The sequence below is a fragment of the Hydra vulgaris genome, chromosome 15 (genome assembly GCF_038396675.1).
Source record: "Hydra vulgaris chromosome 15, alternate assembly HydraT2T_AEP".
Classification (NCBI taxonomy): domain Eukaryota; kingdom Metazoa; phylum Cnidaria; class Hydrozoa; order Anthoathecata; family Hydridae; genus Hydra; species Hydra vulgaris.
This window is the reverse complement of record NC_088934.1, coordinates 39,076,935-39,090,902: the sequence shown is the minus strand read 5'-3', so window position 1 is coordinate 39,090,902 and position 13,968 is coordinate 39,076,935. Positions and strand designations below refer to the sequence as shown.

At 23.6% G+C, this 13,968-nt stretch overlaps 1 protein-coding gene across 4 annotated transcripts in view; it reads right to left on the bottom strand.

Moving 5' to 3' along the window:
- The window catches only part of LOC101240404 (retinoblastoma-like protein 2), a 75,244-nt gene that overhangs the window by 25,075 nt on the left and 36,201 nt on the right, over positions 1 to 13,968 (bottom strand). For 2 of the 4 annotated variants that reach the window (XM_065820241.1, XM_065820242.1), the window contains exons 5-13: positions 13,776 to 13,904; positions 13,605 to 13,688; positions 13,318 to 13,391; positions 7,587 to 7,651; positions 7,358 to 7,504; positions 6,971 to 7,010; positions 2,819 to 2,883; positions 2,481 to 2,585; positions 2,222 to 2,294 (exon numbers count right to left, since the gene is read on the bottom strand). In XM_065820241.1, the coding sequence (XP_065676313.1) occupies positions 2,222 to 2,294; positions 2,481 to 2,585; positions 2,819 to 2,883; positions 6,971 to 7,010; positions 7,358 to 7,504; positions 7,587 to 7,651; positions 13,318 to 13,391; positions 13,605 to 13,688; positions 13,776 to 13,904 (782 nt within the window). The remainder of the gene's footprint in view (positions 1 to 2,221; positions 2,295 to 2,480; positions 2,586 to 2,818; positions 2,884 to 6,970; positions 7,011 to 7,357; positions 7,505 to 7,586; positions 7,652 to 13,317; positions 13,392 to 13,604; positions 13,689 to 13,775; positions 13,905 to 13,968) is intronic. The other 2 variants (XM_065820243.1, XM_065820244.1) reach the window with 1 other exon arrangement.

The following is a 13,968-nucleotide window of genomic DNA, read 5'->3' as shown; positions in this document are numbered from 1 at the left end:
GCAAAAATATAGTAAACCAAACTCTCCGTTTCAACGAAGTATTGCAAAAATATAGTAAACCAAACTCTCCGTTTCAACGAAGTATTGCAAAAATATAGTAAACTAAACTCTCCGTTTCAACGAAGCAAAAATATAGCTAAAGCAATATGCAGTATTTTAAAAGTTTGTTTTATATTAGTTTATTTTTTTTTGCTTAATTCTAGATTATAATAATAATAGGAGTCTGAAAATTTCCAATGGGAAGAAAAACAATAAGTCCAGAAATCAAACAGTATATTATTGGCCTTAATATGGGAGGTCACTCTAACATTGAAATATCTTGAATTTTAAAGTGTGTTTCACCATCATGTGTAAGTAGAACTATTGCTAAGTTCAATGAAACTTAGTACTGCTGACAAAAAGCGTTGTGGGCGTCCAAGAAAGACAAATATCACTGATGATAAGTCTATTTAAAGAATCGCCAGAAAAAATTCTAAATACTCAATAAAACAGATTGCACAAGAAATAAACCTGGCATATAAAAATCAAATATCAATACAAATCTTCTATATATATACCATAACTGTGGTGCTATGAATTGTTATGTTGCTGCCAGAAAACCATTATTAAAACCAGACCATTTAAAACAAATTAAATTTTGCAAAGCGATTTTAAAAATGAGTAATTATGAAGAAAAATAGTTTTTAGTGATGAATTTAACTACACCACCCTAAATTGTAAAATACAAAGTAATTATTCGTAGGCACCACAATGAAAAGTATAACAGTTGGTGTGTTGTATCTATGCTACAAGGTGGAGGAGGTGCAGTTGGTATTTGGGGCTGCTCACATTATGGCCCAGGTCTACACATATAACACAATGGTTGAATGGACCAACATTGATACATTGACGCCCTTGATAACTATTTAATGACTACCAAAGATATTTTTTTTGGTAACAAGCCAGAGTGGATGTTTCAACAAGACAACGCTCCATGCCATAAAGCAAAATTTGTAACAGAACGGTCTGAGCAAAAAAATATCAAGGTATTTCAGTGACCAGCTAGATCATCTGATTTAAATCTAATTGAAAATGTTTGGACAGTGTTGGACTGAGAACTTACCAAAGAATTAGTAACTTCAGTTGAAAATCTAAGAGAAAATTTAAAATAATAGATCAACGGTTTGACAGTTGAATATTGTTGCAAACTTTTTGATTCTAAAGGAAGATTTTCATTATGCATAAAAAATAGGTGGTCACATTCCTTATTAAGGTTCAGCCTTGAAAAAAATATTCGTGCAAAAGTTTAGAAAAAAAAACTATTCAAAAACTAACTTAAATAAGGTAAAATTTTTGTCAAATGTGCTTCATATTATTTCAATTTAAAATACAAAACAAAAAATTTGTAAAAATAAACAGTTAACTAAAATTTATTTGTTAATTTGAAAGGCTTCCATGCAAAACTTTAGAGACTGAATTTTGATTAATATTAATCAACTTTTAGTCAAACTTAAAAAAAAGCTACGATTTTTCAATAAGATAGTTTCAATAAGACAGTATTTAATGGCATGTCTGTTACAATTTGCCTTTAAAACAGCACCACAGTGATGGGGCATAAAATCAACTAAATAATGAGATCATTCAGAGGTACGTTGTACCAACATTTTTTAATCAAAAGGAATAAATGATTTTTGTTAGTTGGTTTTCTATTAATTGCTTAACAGATCTTGCACAATGCTTTGGATCATTATCTTGTTTGATCTTTGTCAGTTAACATTTTAAAAATGAAAGTGCACAAAATATACAGTCTTTCTCTAAGAGTCTCTAATAGTTTGTTAACAGCGTTTTTACAGCTTATAGTCTTAATAACTTTTTTTATCAAAATATGAAAAATTACATCATATTATTTTCTAATATCTACTTTTACTTTTTGAGACCTAATGGCTGAATAATATTTTACATAATTGTTATAAGTATATAAAATATTTACATTTTATGAACATTTATTATGATGTTCTGCATATTATAACAGATTTTTTTTTGCCATTAACAAATCTTCACAATTTTCATATTTATAACATGCATAAATGGCCAAGGCAAGAAGAAGATGTCTGTCTTATTAGACCCACTTTGCAAATAATATATATTAAAAGACATAAATAAAGAAGTAAAGATGAAAAAAGCAAAACTAAATTTAGTTTAAAAACAACCAAAACATCTTAATAATAAAAATCATAACCACCTTTATATACGCATTTAAAAAGATTGTAGAATATTCTGCAATAATTGACTTTAATTTTTCTTCTGCTTTTACCCTGAATTTTAGTTGCAACAAAACACAATATTACAATAAAATAAAATCAAACACAAATACTTAAACTCATGAGAATAACTCAATTAAGTTAAACAAAATATCTTTAAAAAAAAAGAAACTTAGAAAATATTAAATAAAGAAAACAGCAAGATATATTATAAAATTATATTTTAAGACCAATACTTACTGATCATCAAAAAGAGATTTTAAATTATTGGAAGGTGATGCCTTTAAACCATTTAAAAGTTCTTGTAACTTGCTTACTGAAGTAGTAATAGTTGGTTCACAAGGACTAAAGAAAAATATGTATTGATAAAAAAGGTCATAAAATAAACATACAATAGAGAATTGAATAAATAAAATGCAAATAAGAATGAAATAATAAATAACCAAGTATAAAATGTTAACAAAAAAAATAATACATTTAATGTAAATATTTTTATACAGAACTAATTATAAAATATCAGTTATTAATTGAAATACTTTCTAACTTCCTCACAACTAAAGCACTATCTAAAAACCTACCTATCTATATTTGTAGATAGCCATTGTCTTCCAGTTAAAGGTGTTTCTGGAGGAAAACCTTTTGCCTAAATTAGAGCCATTAAAATTTAAACTAAATTCTACTCTAGACAGTGCATTCTCTGACTTTTTTTTTTAAAAAGAAAAAAAAAACAGACTTCTTTATGTGTATATATATCATTACACACATGCTAGCTTCATGCAAGAAATGAATTTCTTAAAAATTAAATAACACTACAAGGAACCGCTTTTATAAAAAACTAGTAGACTAAATAAAACTGAAAGACTTTCTCTCTTTTGTTTAATTCTTTTAAACTATTTTGCAAGTGTTGTTACACTATTTATGCATTTGGTCAAGAACTTTGATTCTTTGAAACAAATATTGATAAAAGTAATAATTGCAGTACTAAAACCAACACTTTTTTTTAAGAAAGCTCATTAAAAATGATCCTAAATTTGTATCCATCAGGATTGTTATGTAAAATTATTTTATCACTAGTCTAAATTCTTTGAATGAGAAAATTTGCTTCTAAACAGCATATAGTTGTTTTATAGATACCTGTAGATAAATTACAAGTACAAAAGTTTATCTTAGAAAAGTTGGTTTAAAATTAATGTTATATTATTTTAATGAAATTTAAGCAAATTTATAAGATGAATTGTTAAATAGTCTTTGGAACTACTGATTTTTATTTTATTAACATTTAATTAAAAAAAAAGGTTTACTTCATTTATTTTTTAAACTATGTGGTCAGTTTAAAAAGTTCATTATATTTATAGTAGTTTAATAAATTTATTAATTATTAAAATATATTTATAGTGGTTTTGTTCCTATAGATCCACCTAGCATTTACAATAATTTAATCAATGCTATAATTTTAACTAAAAAGTTCATTGTTTTATTTTGAATACTCAAGAGAAAAACTTCAGAATAAAAGATTAAAAAAAAAGTGTCTACAATAGCTAATACAATAGACAACTTCAGTCAGCATAATACTCAGAGAATAACTTTTATTTTTTTTTCGTCTGACATATTTAATTACAATATATCAGATAAAAAAAAAAAAAAAAAGTAAAGGTAAATGAGTAAGACAGTAAAGTTTTGTGTATATGATGCGGGGAGAGAGGAACTCATACTACTTTTTATTCTGCTACAATGTGCAAGGGTTTTGTAAAACACTTCTATTTTGCACAGTGATTTTTAGCCTAAAGCACAGTTTTAATTTATAGTTTAATTGACAAATTTGCAAGAAAAATCTTATGATCTTCATTGTTTTGTTTATTAATTATCAACATAAAAAAAAAAAAATGTAGACAATAGGTTTAGACATTAAAATATATAAAAAAAATACTTATTTTTTCAACTTTTGATTCACTATGTTACAGGTTGCAAATGATTGTTTGGAATGTCTTGTTATCCTAGAGTTTCCTGTTATAGGAAAGTAATTTAATTTTGACAAAACTACAATGTCTGTTAAAATAAGCTCAACTTATGTATCAAGAATAAAGAAAAAGTTTCTTACAGAAATGTTCATAGAAAATGGTTATAATAAACAACTACTTCAAAATATTGTCAAAAAAAATTAAAAGCAATAAGCAAAATAACCAACAAAATAACAACAATAACATCAAAAAACTACTTAATTATATTTCTCTTCCATGGGTACTAAAATTCATAAAAAAACCTTCAAAAATGAATAACTCAAAAAAAAGAAGCCATAACTTCCTAACAACTCTTATCCTGGAGTCTACAAACTGGATTGTGGAAAATTCTATGTAGGTGAAATAAAACACAAGGCTTCAACACGCATTTGCCAACATCAAAAACATGCTTTTGAGGGAAAATGGAAAAATTGGCTGTGGCAGAGTATTCCAGAAATTGCCATGGTGCCTTTGGCTGGAATAAAAACAACACGGTTAAAGTAGAGACAGACTATTTTAAGAGAAAAGTGAGAGTCTTTGGAAATACAGTATCACCAGTGTTCTCCAAATAAAGGTGATTTCAATGAAGAGGATGGTGACTACATCACTTAGGCATTTTGGAAACCTTATCTTTCTTATTTAAGACACAAGAACAAATTACATTGAAGTTTTATTATTTGTTTGTTTTTTTAACAGTTACTTTATATTACTTGAATAACGAGAGTATATAAAACCCTAAGAAACATAGTAATTTAATATAAAGAATTTTATAAGGATAAGTTTACGCACTATAACAGATGTTTTAACTTAATTTAATTATATAAAAACTTATCTAAAATGTTAAATTTTAATTATTTGTATCAAGAATACTCATTGAAAAAAATGCCATAATAGAAAAGTTTCTTTGTTTAACAATAGAAAATGAAGTTAAAAACTATATAATGTATATAAAATATATTATGAATATAAAATATTTTATATACATTATATAAAAACATATATTATGTATATAAAAAGAAAACTAAAATTTCATTTTATATAAATAATTTTAAGAAAGAACATTAATCAACAATTTAATAGAGAATTTTATATAATTTTAATATCTCACTAAATTTTTGACTTAACATTAACTGAGAGGAGGATTTGAGTATGGAAGAAAAAACTCTTTGCTATCTTTATTTTCTTTTTAACTTATACAACCTGAAATTGAGTTACCCAAAAATGGGTAAGAAATACTTACCTTAATTAGTATCTATGTTTGTATGCGTGTGTGCATGAAATACTAAATAATAATAATAATAATAATAATAATAATAACAAACACTAGCAACAACAATAATAATAATATTATTAAAAATAGTGATTAAAATAATAGCAATAATAATAATAAACATCATTATTGCATAAATGATATAAATAATAAATATAAATAGTAATTGTTAACTAATATAAATGTTATAGAGACCAGAAACATTTGAAAGTGAAGTTTAACTGTAACCAGTAAAATGAAGTGAAGTGTAACTGTAACCATGTGTTTGTATTTATAAAAAAAAAAAAAAAATTAGTTTGCTATTTTTTAAAGACAAGTTTTTATTTGCATTTCTAATAGATTCTTAATTATTAGGATTATTATTATTGTGTTTACTACTATTATTAATATTTAAATATAAAGAACACAAATACTTAAATAAAGTACACAAATACTTACAATAAATACTAAAAATTATTCTCAATTTATTCTATTTGTTTAAAGAAGAAATGTAACAAATCATTTTGTTGCATTTAGGTTTTGCTCAAAATCATTTTGACAAAGTTTTGGAAACTTCCAACATTTGTTGATTGGATGTTCCAAATTGCAACATCCAATCAACAAATTAAACAACTTTTATAGTTTAAGACAATTTTTAACTTTTTAAAAAAATAAAATTATTAGTAAAAGTTTTTTTCACACCTAAATAAACACGATATAATATATATAATATAGTGTATATAACGATATAATAAGTGTAAACTAATTATAGTTTTAAGGCAAAATTAAATGATTATCTATGTGCTATACTATATAATACCGTTGATTCATTATTTGTTGACTTGATTAGTTGGACATATATACTAAAGCAAAAATATAACAAATAAGATTTAACTCAACATACTAAATAATGTTTGATAAATTTTACACTTGATTAAAGTGTATTACACTCAAGATTAAGGAGTATATTTTTACTGATAGGGTTGAGTGCCTGTAAAGGTAGACATTTCTACTTTAATTCTAGGATAGATTTTAAACCTTAGGTGGATTGTTGTACCCTTGTTATAAGTATATTTTAACATTCAATAAGTTAGTGAATTTATAATATCCATCAGTTGGATATTTGAAATACCTAAATTTCTAAATACATAAATTTCAATGTTTAAGTCAGTTTCTGACTAAATCAATAATTATTTAAACCAATTTGCAACTGCACCCTATTTAGAGAATACATATTGCAAAAGTAAATTACTTTCAAACAAAAATAAGTACAAAAAAGCTGTAGCTTTGAGTCAAATTTATTTTTCAATTTTTACAATGCTATTGGTGTTGATGTCATTTACGTGCTATTTTTAAATATTGTTTGTAATAAAGCTAAAAAGTTATGAATATCAACACATGTTAGTGATAATGATATAACTATCTAAAAAGATGTTTAAAATGATTTGATTTGGAAATGACTATAGTGTAAAGAAACTAATTACCTTGTTAAAGTAATCTTGTAAATTCTTTTTCACTTGAGATCTACAGATTTCAAATAAAATTAGCTTTTTGCTCTTGCTAGATACACTGCTTAACTATATAAATCATAATCAAACTAGTAATATAGATATACGCATGATACACTAACCTACAAAAGACTTTTGCTAACAATATATATTTGTTAAATTACTCAAAACCACTAATGAAAACTATAAAATATATAGCAAACTTTAATTAGAACTTTGCTTCAGTTGCTAATAGCAATAGAAACAATAAATAAAATGAAACCAATAAGAAAACAAAACAATAACATGCAACACACTGACAAAAACATAACCAATGATTCAAATTTAAAAAATTACAACTCAAAATGGTAAGTGCAGCTGTACCTTGCTTTTTGATCAGTATTTGTAAACACAGTTATTCGTTTTGTTGGAGTACCAATGCACAAAGTAGAATCATCCTTTATAAAAATCCTTTCATCTATCTCACCAGATTTGATGATACGCTTTTGGTACATTGTGTTTAATTGTTTGCTAAAAAGTTCATTAGATTTTATATATCTTTATACAACACAACAAGTTAAAAATATATATATATATAAAGAGACAAACTTACAGATTTATATCAAAATTTTTTGAACTTAACAACTGTGTTTTTTGTTCGAAATTGCCTTGTAAAACCTGAATCAAACACAAATAGAATTTTGACTAAAATATGTTTAATATAATGTGAAATATTGTAAAGACAAAAAAGTCTTAAGAAAATCAATCCAGATATTTTTATCACATAAATAAAATCATTTAAAAAGTTTAAAAGGCTCTCAAAAGAATTATTTTGTACTATGAATGATTTATTTTGTAAAGAATGTACAACCCAAACCCATACTTTGTCAAACTCTTAGAAGTAAAAACCATGCACAATCATTAATTAATTAATTGATATATAAACATAGTGAATATAATATTAAATTCATAGAAGTATAACCCAAGCATGATAACTTTTAAATTTATAGAAGTATACATAAGATATTTAATGTTTTTAATAGCATACATAACAATCTACACTTGAGTTAAAAACTTTTTCTAAACTGCTTTCAATTTGATTATAATCTTGATAAAAATATTTCAATGGTTAAAATTTTGGTAATTAAACATTCCTTATTAACTTTTACATTATATAGCAAAGTTATAAATTTTTATTTTATGTTGATTTTGTAAAGAGAAGTTATAAATTTCTAATTTATATTGATTTTATAAAGCAAACAGAGCTCTAATTAGGTGCAACACATCCACAAATTGCTATTTCTTTTTGCACCTTCCTGAGTAGTTTTTTCACATAAAAAAATATTTATGTGTTTTTTTCCTCTTTTTTTTTCCCTTCAAATGTAGCATATTTTTTTCAGCCATTCTAAAAAATAAAGAATGTTTTATTCTAAGGTTTTTATTAGGGGTCATTCATAAAGTAGGTTATGCTAAATTTAACTTTTAAATAGAAGCATGATCATTTGCTCTGTTTGGATAATATTTTCATTCAACATAAAGCGCTTTTGAACATTAATTACTTTAAATCTTCGTGAGAAACCAATAATATCCTAATTCTATCTATCTAAACTAAATCAAAACAACCAGTTAAGTTTCTCCGGTTAAGTTACTCAACTATTAAATATACTTAGTAAGTCATTTGGTTGCAAAAGATAGCCATTGAAATGTTTTTAACTAAAAAAATAAATTATATGGAATTATTTACATTTATTATGACCTAATCTAAATATTACAATTACGTTTACTGCCATTTCTAAATACTACAATTACATTTACCATCATTTCACTTTTATTCTTAAAGTAGTTTTAATTATTTACTAAGCTTTTCTGAACTTGAAAGAGCACATTCTCAAAATGCATACCGTCATTCCAAAAATATCTACTAGGTGAGTAAAAAGTTTTTACTTTTTGTAATTTAATTATTATTTACTAATTTAGAAAAACTAGATAATTTATAATAGAAATATTAGGATCATATTATAATAGAAGTATAGAAAATAGTTTAGCAATTTATATATTATATTTTTATTAGATAAAAAGTAGAAAAGATCACCCCTTTTAATTTTTTAAATTGTTTACATTTTGTTTGTTTTAGCTTTTTATTTAGCTTTGTTTATGGTTTTTTAGCAGTTTTGTTTTTATTGAGCATATATTTTATTTTTTTAGCAGGAAAATATGAATGTATGAATGAGGCCTAACTATGAATGAGGCCTAACTATTTTATATGCACTTTTTGCACTAAAAGATTTATACTAATACTTTAATCATAAAATTGTTTATTACTACTTTTAAATTTATTTATTATTTAAAAAAAAAGTTTTTAGAAGTTCTAAATTAATATAACTCAATATACATTGAATGCTATTATTTAATACCTTTTATTATTTTTTATTGAGATTTTTAATTTTATTATTATTTGATTGACAAATATGTTAATAAATTGTAATATTCTATTTTTTTGATAAACATGTGTATGTGGTAATATGTGTTATACAACTGTTTTATAAGTGTGCTTTTACAATAGTGTAAAATGTATTTTATCTAATGTGTATATAATTGTTATATAAGATGTTTATAAATGTTATATAAGGTTAAACAAATATATTGTGCTTATAGTTGGCATATATGTTTATATTAAGTTGTTTCCATGTTTTCAAAGTGGTGTGATTTGGCAAACATGTAGAGCAAGATTTCTCAACCTTGCCACCCAAGCAACTAATAGCAGAGGTGTGACCTGGCACCGTTTAGTGTCAAATGGTGTTACTGCATAAGTCTAGATGCTTTCAGGCATTTATTATTAATTATTCTGTTAAATAGTTTGTGTTATGCTACTTAAGTTCTGCTATGTATGAATGTTGTATTACTTAAGTTATGTTATATACATGTTATATTATCTTATGGTATGTGCTATTGTAACACCATAATTGATAATGACCATGTATAAGAAATATTTTATGAGTTACTTGTTTTTTCATGATATAATTATTAAAATTGTTTACCTATAATTGTCTCTCTCTTTTGTTTAAATATTGTAATAAATAAAATCACTTTAGTTTAAGTATTTTAGTTGATAAAATATTTTATTAAGTTGTGGTGTTATTTTGCAGTGTCAAGCAGTGTTACTAGGTTGTGTTGTCTAGTCTTTTTTAATTATTCTGGAGACACATAGTAATGTTTGTAATTTGTGCTTACAAATATATTATACTATGTGCTATTGTTACTGTGATTTGCATTGAGTTGGGCTGTTAGAGCTATTTTTTAATTCTTTATATTTTCTATTATATTATTATCATTCTAGTTCTATTAACAACAAAATGCAAATAATATTTTGTAATTGAATATTGTAACTTTTTTCTTAATTTTTTTTTATAGGTATTGGCAGGCTTTACTTGGCATTCCTCCTCTGGTACCTGCTGTAGTGACAGATTTTAAAAAGAACTTAATTGATGTTACTTTAATCTTTTTATGTTGTTAACTATAAGCAACATAACTGAACATTAACATAACATGAGTCGAACTAAAATATTATTTATAGACAAATATGTATTTAAATAACTTGATATATTAGATAATATATCAAGTGATATGGTTATTAATGATTTAATTACTATTAACTCATATTGTGAGTTGCTTACTGCTAGTTTATATTTATTAGTAAAAAAAAAAAGTGCACATTTAATAAATTTCTTTATTGTTTTACATAATTTATACTATTTATACAAAGAGATTAAATGTATGTAGTGCTCAAGTTTTGTTTTATTTTTGACTTTATACTTATGAACTTTAACTGAATTGGATTAAAACTTAAAAAATCAATGTTTTTTGTATTTACATTTGTTGTTTAGTTTTTGATTAGTTTTATATCCTAGTTTTTGATATCATCATTAATTTGATTTAAAATTTGTATTCAATTATTTACTTTAAAGTTTCTTTGTTTGACATACTCCTTTAAAAACATGTTTTTATTGTCAATCAATATAAATATTTTAAAAATTAATTCTTGCAACCAGAAAAATAACTGTTTTCAAAACTGTTATTAGTAAATAAAAAACCCAAAACAAAGTAAATAAAAATAAATTTATATATATTATATAATATGTATAAATATGTGTGTGTGTGTGTGTGTGTGTGTGTGTGTGTGTGTGTGTGTGTGTGTGTGTGTGTGTGTGTGTGTGTGTGTGTGTATATATATATAGTCATCTTCAGTTGAAGTTTAATTTTTAAATTTGTTTAAATACCTATATAGGTGATTTTTTAATAACAAAATCTAAAAGTTTAGAATCTAAAACGGAAAAACACTTTTCATTTAATTGCATAAAACAATTTTCATTACCATGGAGATGTTTATAGATATGTGATTTTTTGTCTCTCTTATAATGTTTAGTTATCCGTGTCTTGAGATGGCGAGTTGTTTCGCTTATATAACAGGAGTTACATCCTGCACATATGAATTTGTAGACCACGAACGATTTGAACTCTAGCGGAATAGGATCTTTAGAGGAGAAAAATTTTGAATCTTTTAGTGAGACAAAAACTAGTTTAAAATTTACAGAACAGCAATATCTTTTAACAATTGAATTCAATCTTTTTTTAGTTAAATCAGATATTTTTCCTAAAAACGGTAGTTTAAAATAAGACAAAGGTTCTTTGATTTTTGGTTGTGATGGATTGTTTGTGTTAATTTTGTTTAAATAAGATTTATATATTTTCAATATTAGCCAAGATAGATACATGTTTCTTTGAAATACTTTGAAAAGGTTGTTTATGTCGTTTTAGATTCAGCATCTAATAAGTTCGAATTAAAACTTAAAGAAAGCATGTTTATAGAATGGTTAAAACTTGGTATGAACAAACAGGTCAACCATGTCCAATTGACACTTTCTGTTTAGTTATTACTTTCTATGTATTTTTTTTATTATACTATTCTTTCGTCACTTCCTATTTGTTTTTTAGTATGACTTGTTATTCTTATAATAGTTTTTGTTGTATTTTTGTAATTAAATTAATAGTTTGTACACAGATAATTACATTTTGTATTGTTATTAAATAATCACCTATATAGGTATTTAAACAAATTTAAAAATTAAACTTAAACTGAAGATGACTATTGATAGTCGAAACATGTATTGTTTAGAATCAAAAATAAAATGGTTTTATTAACTAAAAAGTTTGTCTTGTTTATTAAAATACTTACATTATTTGTGCTAAAAAGAAATTTTATATATATATATATATATATATATATATATATATATATATATATATATATATATATATATATATATATATATATATATATAAATAAAAAAGATAAATGTATAAATATATGTTTATATATAGTTTATGATTGCCATGCACATTTTTTTAACTCTAATAAAGAAGAATTGTTCTCAATACACATGGAAACCATTTTTTGTAACATTTTGAGTTTGAAAATGGCTCGAACTATATGAGACGAAATATCACATTTAAAATTTAAAAAAATTTCAAGTTAAATAAATAGTATATCACCATAAATGATGTATTTTCAATTTTATATATAAATTTAGTCATACTATTAAGATGTCATTAAAGTATTTTATATATATATATATATATATATATATATATATATATATATATATATATATACATATATATATATATACATTTATATATATATATATATATATATATATATATATATATATATATATATATATATATATATATATATATATATATACATACATATATATATACATATATATATATATACATTTATATATATATATATATATATATATATATATATATATATATATATATATATATATATATATATATATATATGCATTTATAATTTATTATAATAATAATAAATATTATTATTAAGTCTATAATTTTAAACTTAAATATATTTAAAAACATGCAACATGTTTATAAAATATGTAATATTTTGATTAAAAATTTATTATATAAATGTTACATACTCAAATACTGTTTCAAAAAATAAAAATATAGCACAATCAAACTTAAAGTTATTTACTGACTATTTTTAATTTACCAGAAAACTTTAAAAAAAATATTTGTATTAGTATACAACAAGCGTTTAAGTGTTCAACAACAACAACTAATTCTTTGAAGATATAATTTCCTAGATATTCCAATTAAGTATATTTTCACCAAAAAAATGCCTTAAGAACTATTTTCGACCAAAAAAGTAAAATCTACATTGCTTTCTTGATAATATATGTAATTAGTTTACAGAAAACTCAAAAATTTTTTTAAATAAAACAAACAAATTTAGCCAATAATAAACCTACATTGTCTTTTAAAAGGTCTTCCAAAAATTTACCAAGGTACTGTCGTTTGATGACTTTAGTTTCTATAGCTAAACCTAAATGAAAAAACTAGATAGTTAGATCTACAATAAAATAAATGGATTGATCTATGAAAACTAATTATGTAACTAAACTACAGAAATAAAATCTAGATGATCAACAAAAAATTAAATTTATACTCAATTATAGTATTTCTTAAGTGATCAAGTTAATTTAAAAAGTCGAAAAATTAAATGTAAATATCAGGTACAGAAAAATGGCACAGTAACCTTCATGAGTATTACACAAATTATCAAGTATTGATGGAATTTCACAAGCAGAATAATCTCTGTCCAAAAAGCCTTCTGGCAAACCTGAAAAAAATTTTATATCCAATTATTCAATAGAATATTTAAAAACTTAAAAAAAAAAATTAAATAAAGATGGTAAAAATAACATACCATTATAAGCTTTATTAATAGATGATTTTAATTTCTTTGAACTTAAAGTGTTTGCAAATACTAAATCAATGCAGCACAGAAGCAAATGATATGAATTAACAAGATCATCACTGATATCAGGATATTGTGCTATAAAGCATTTTTAAACTTAATGTTAATATTCATCAGATCGGATGTAGAATTAATGCAAATG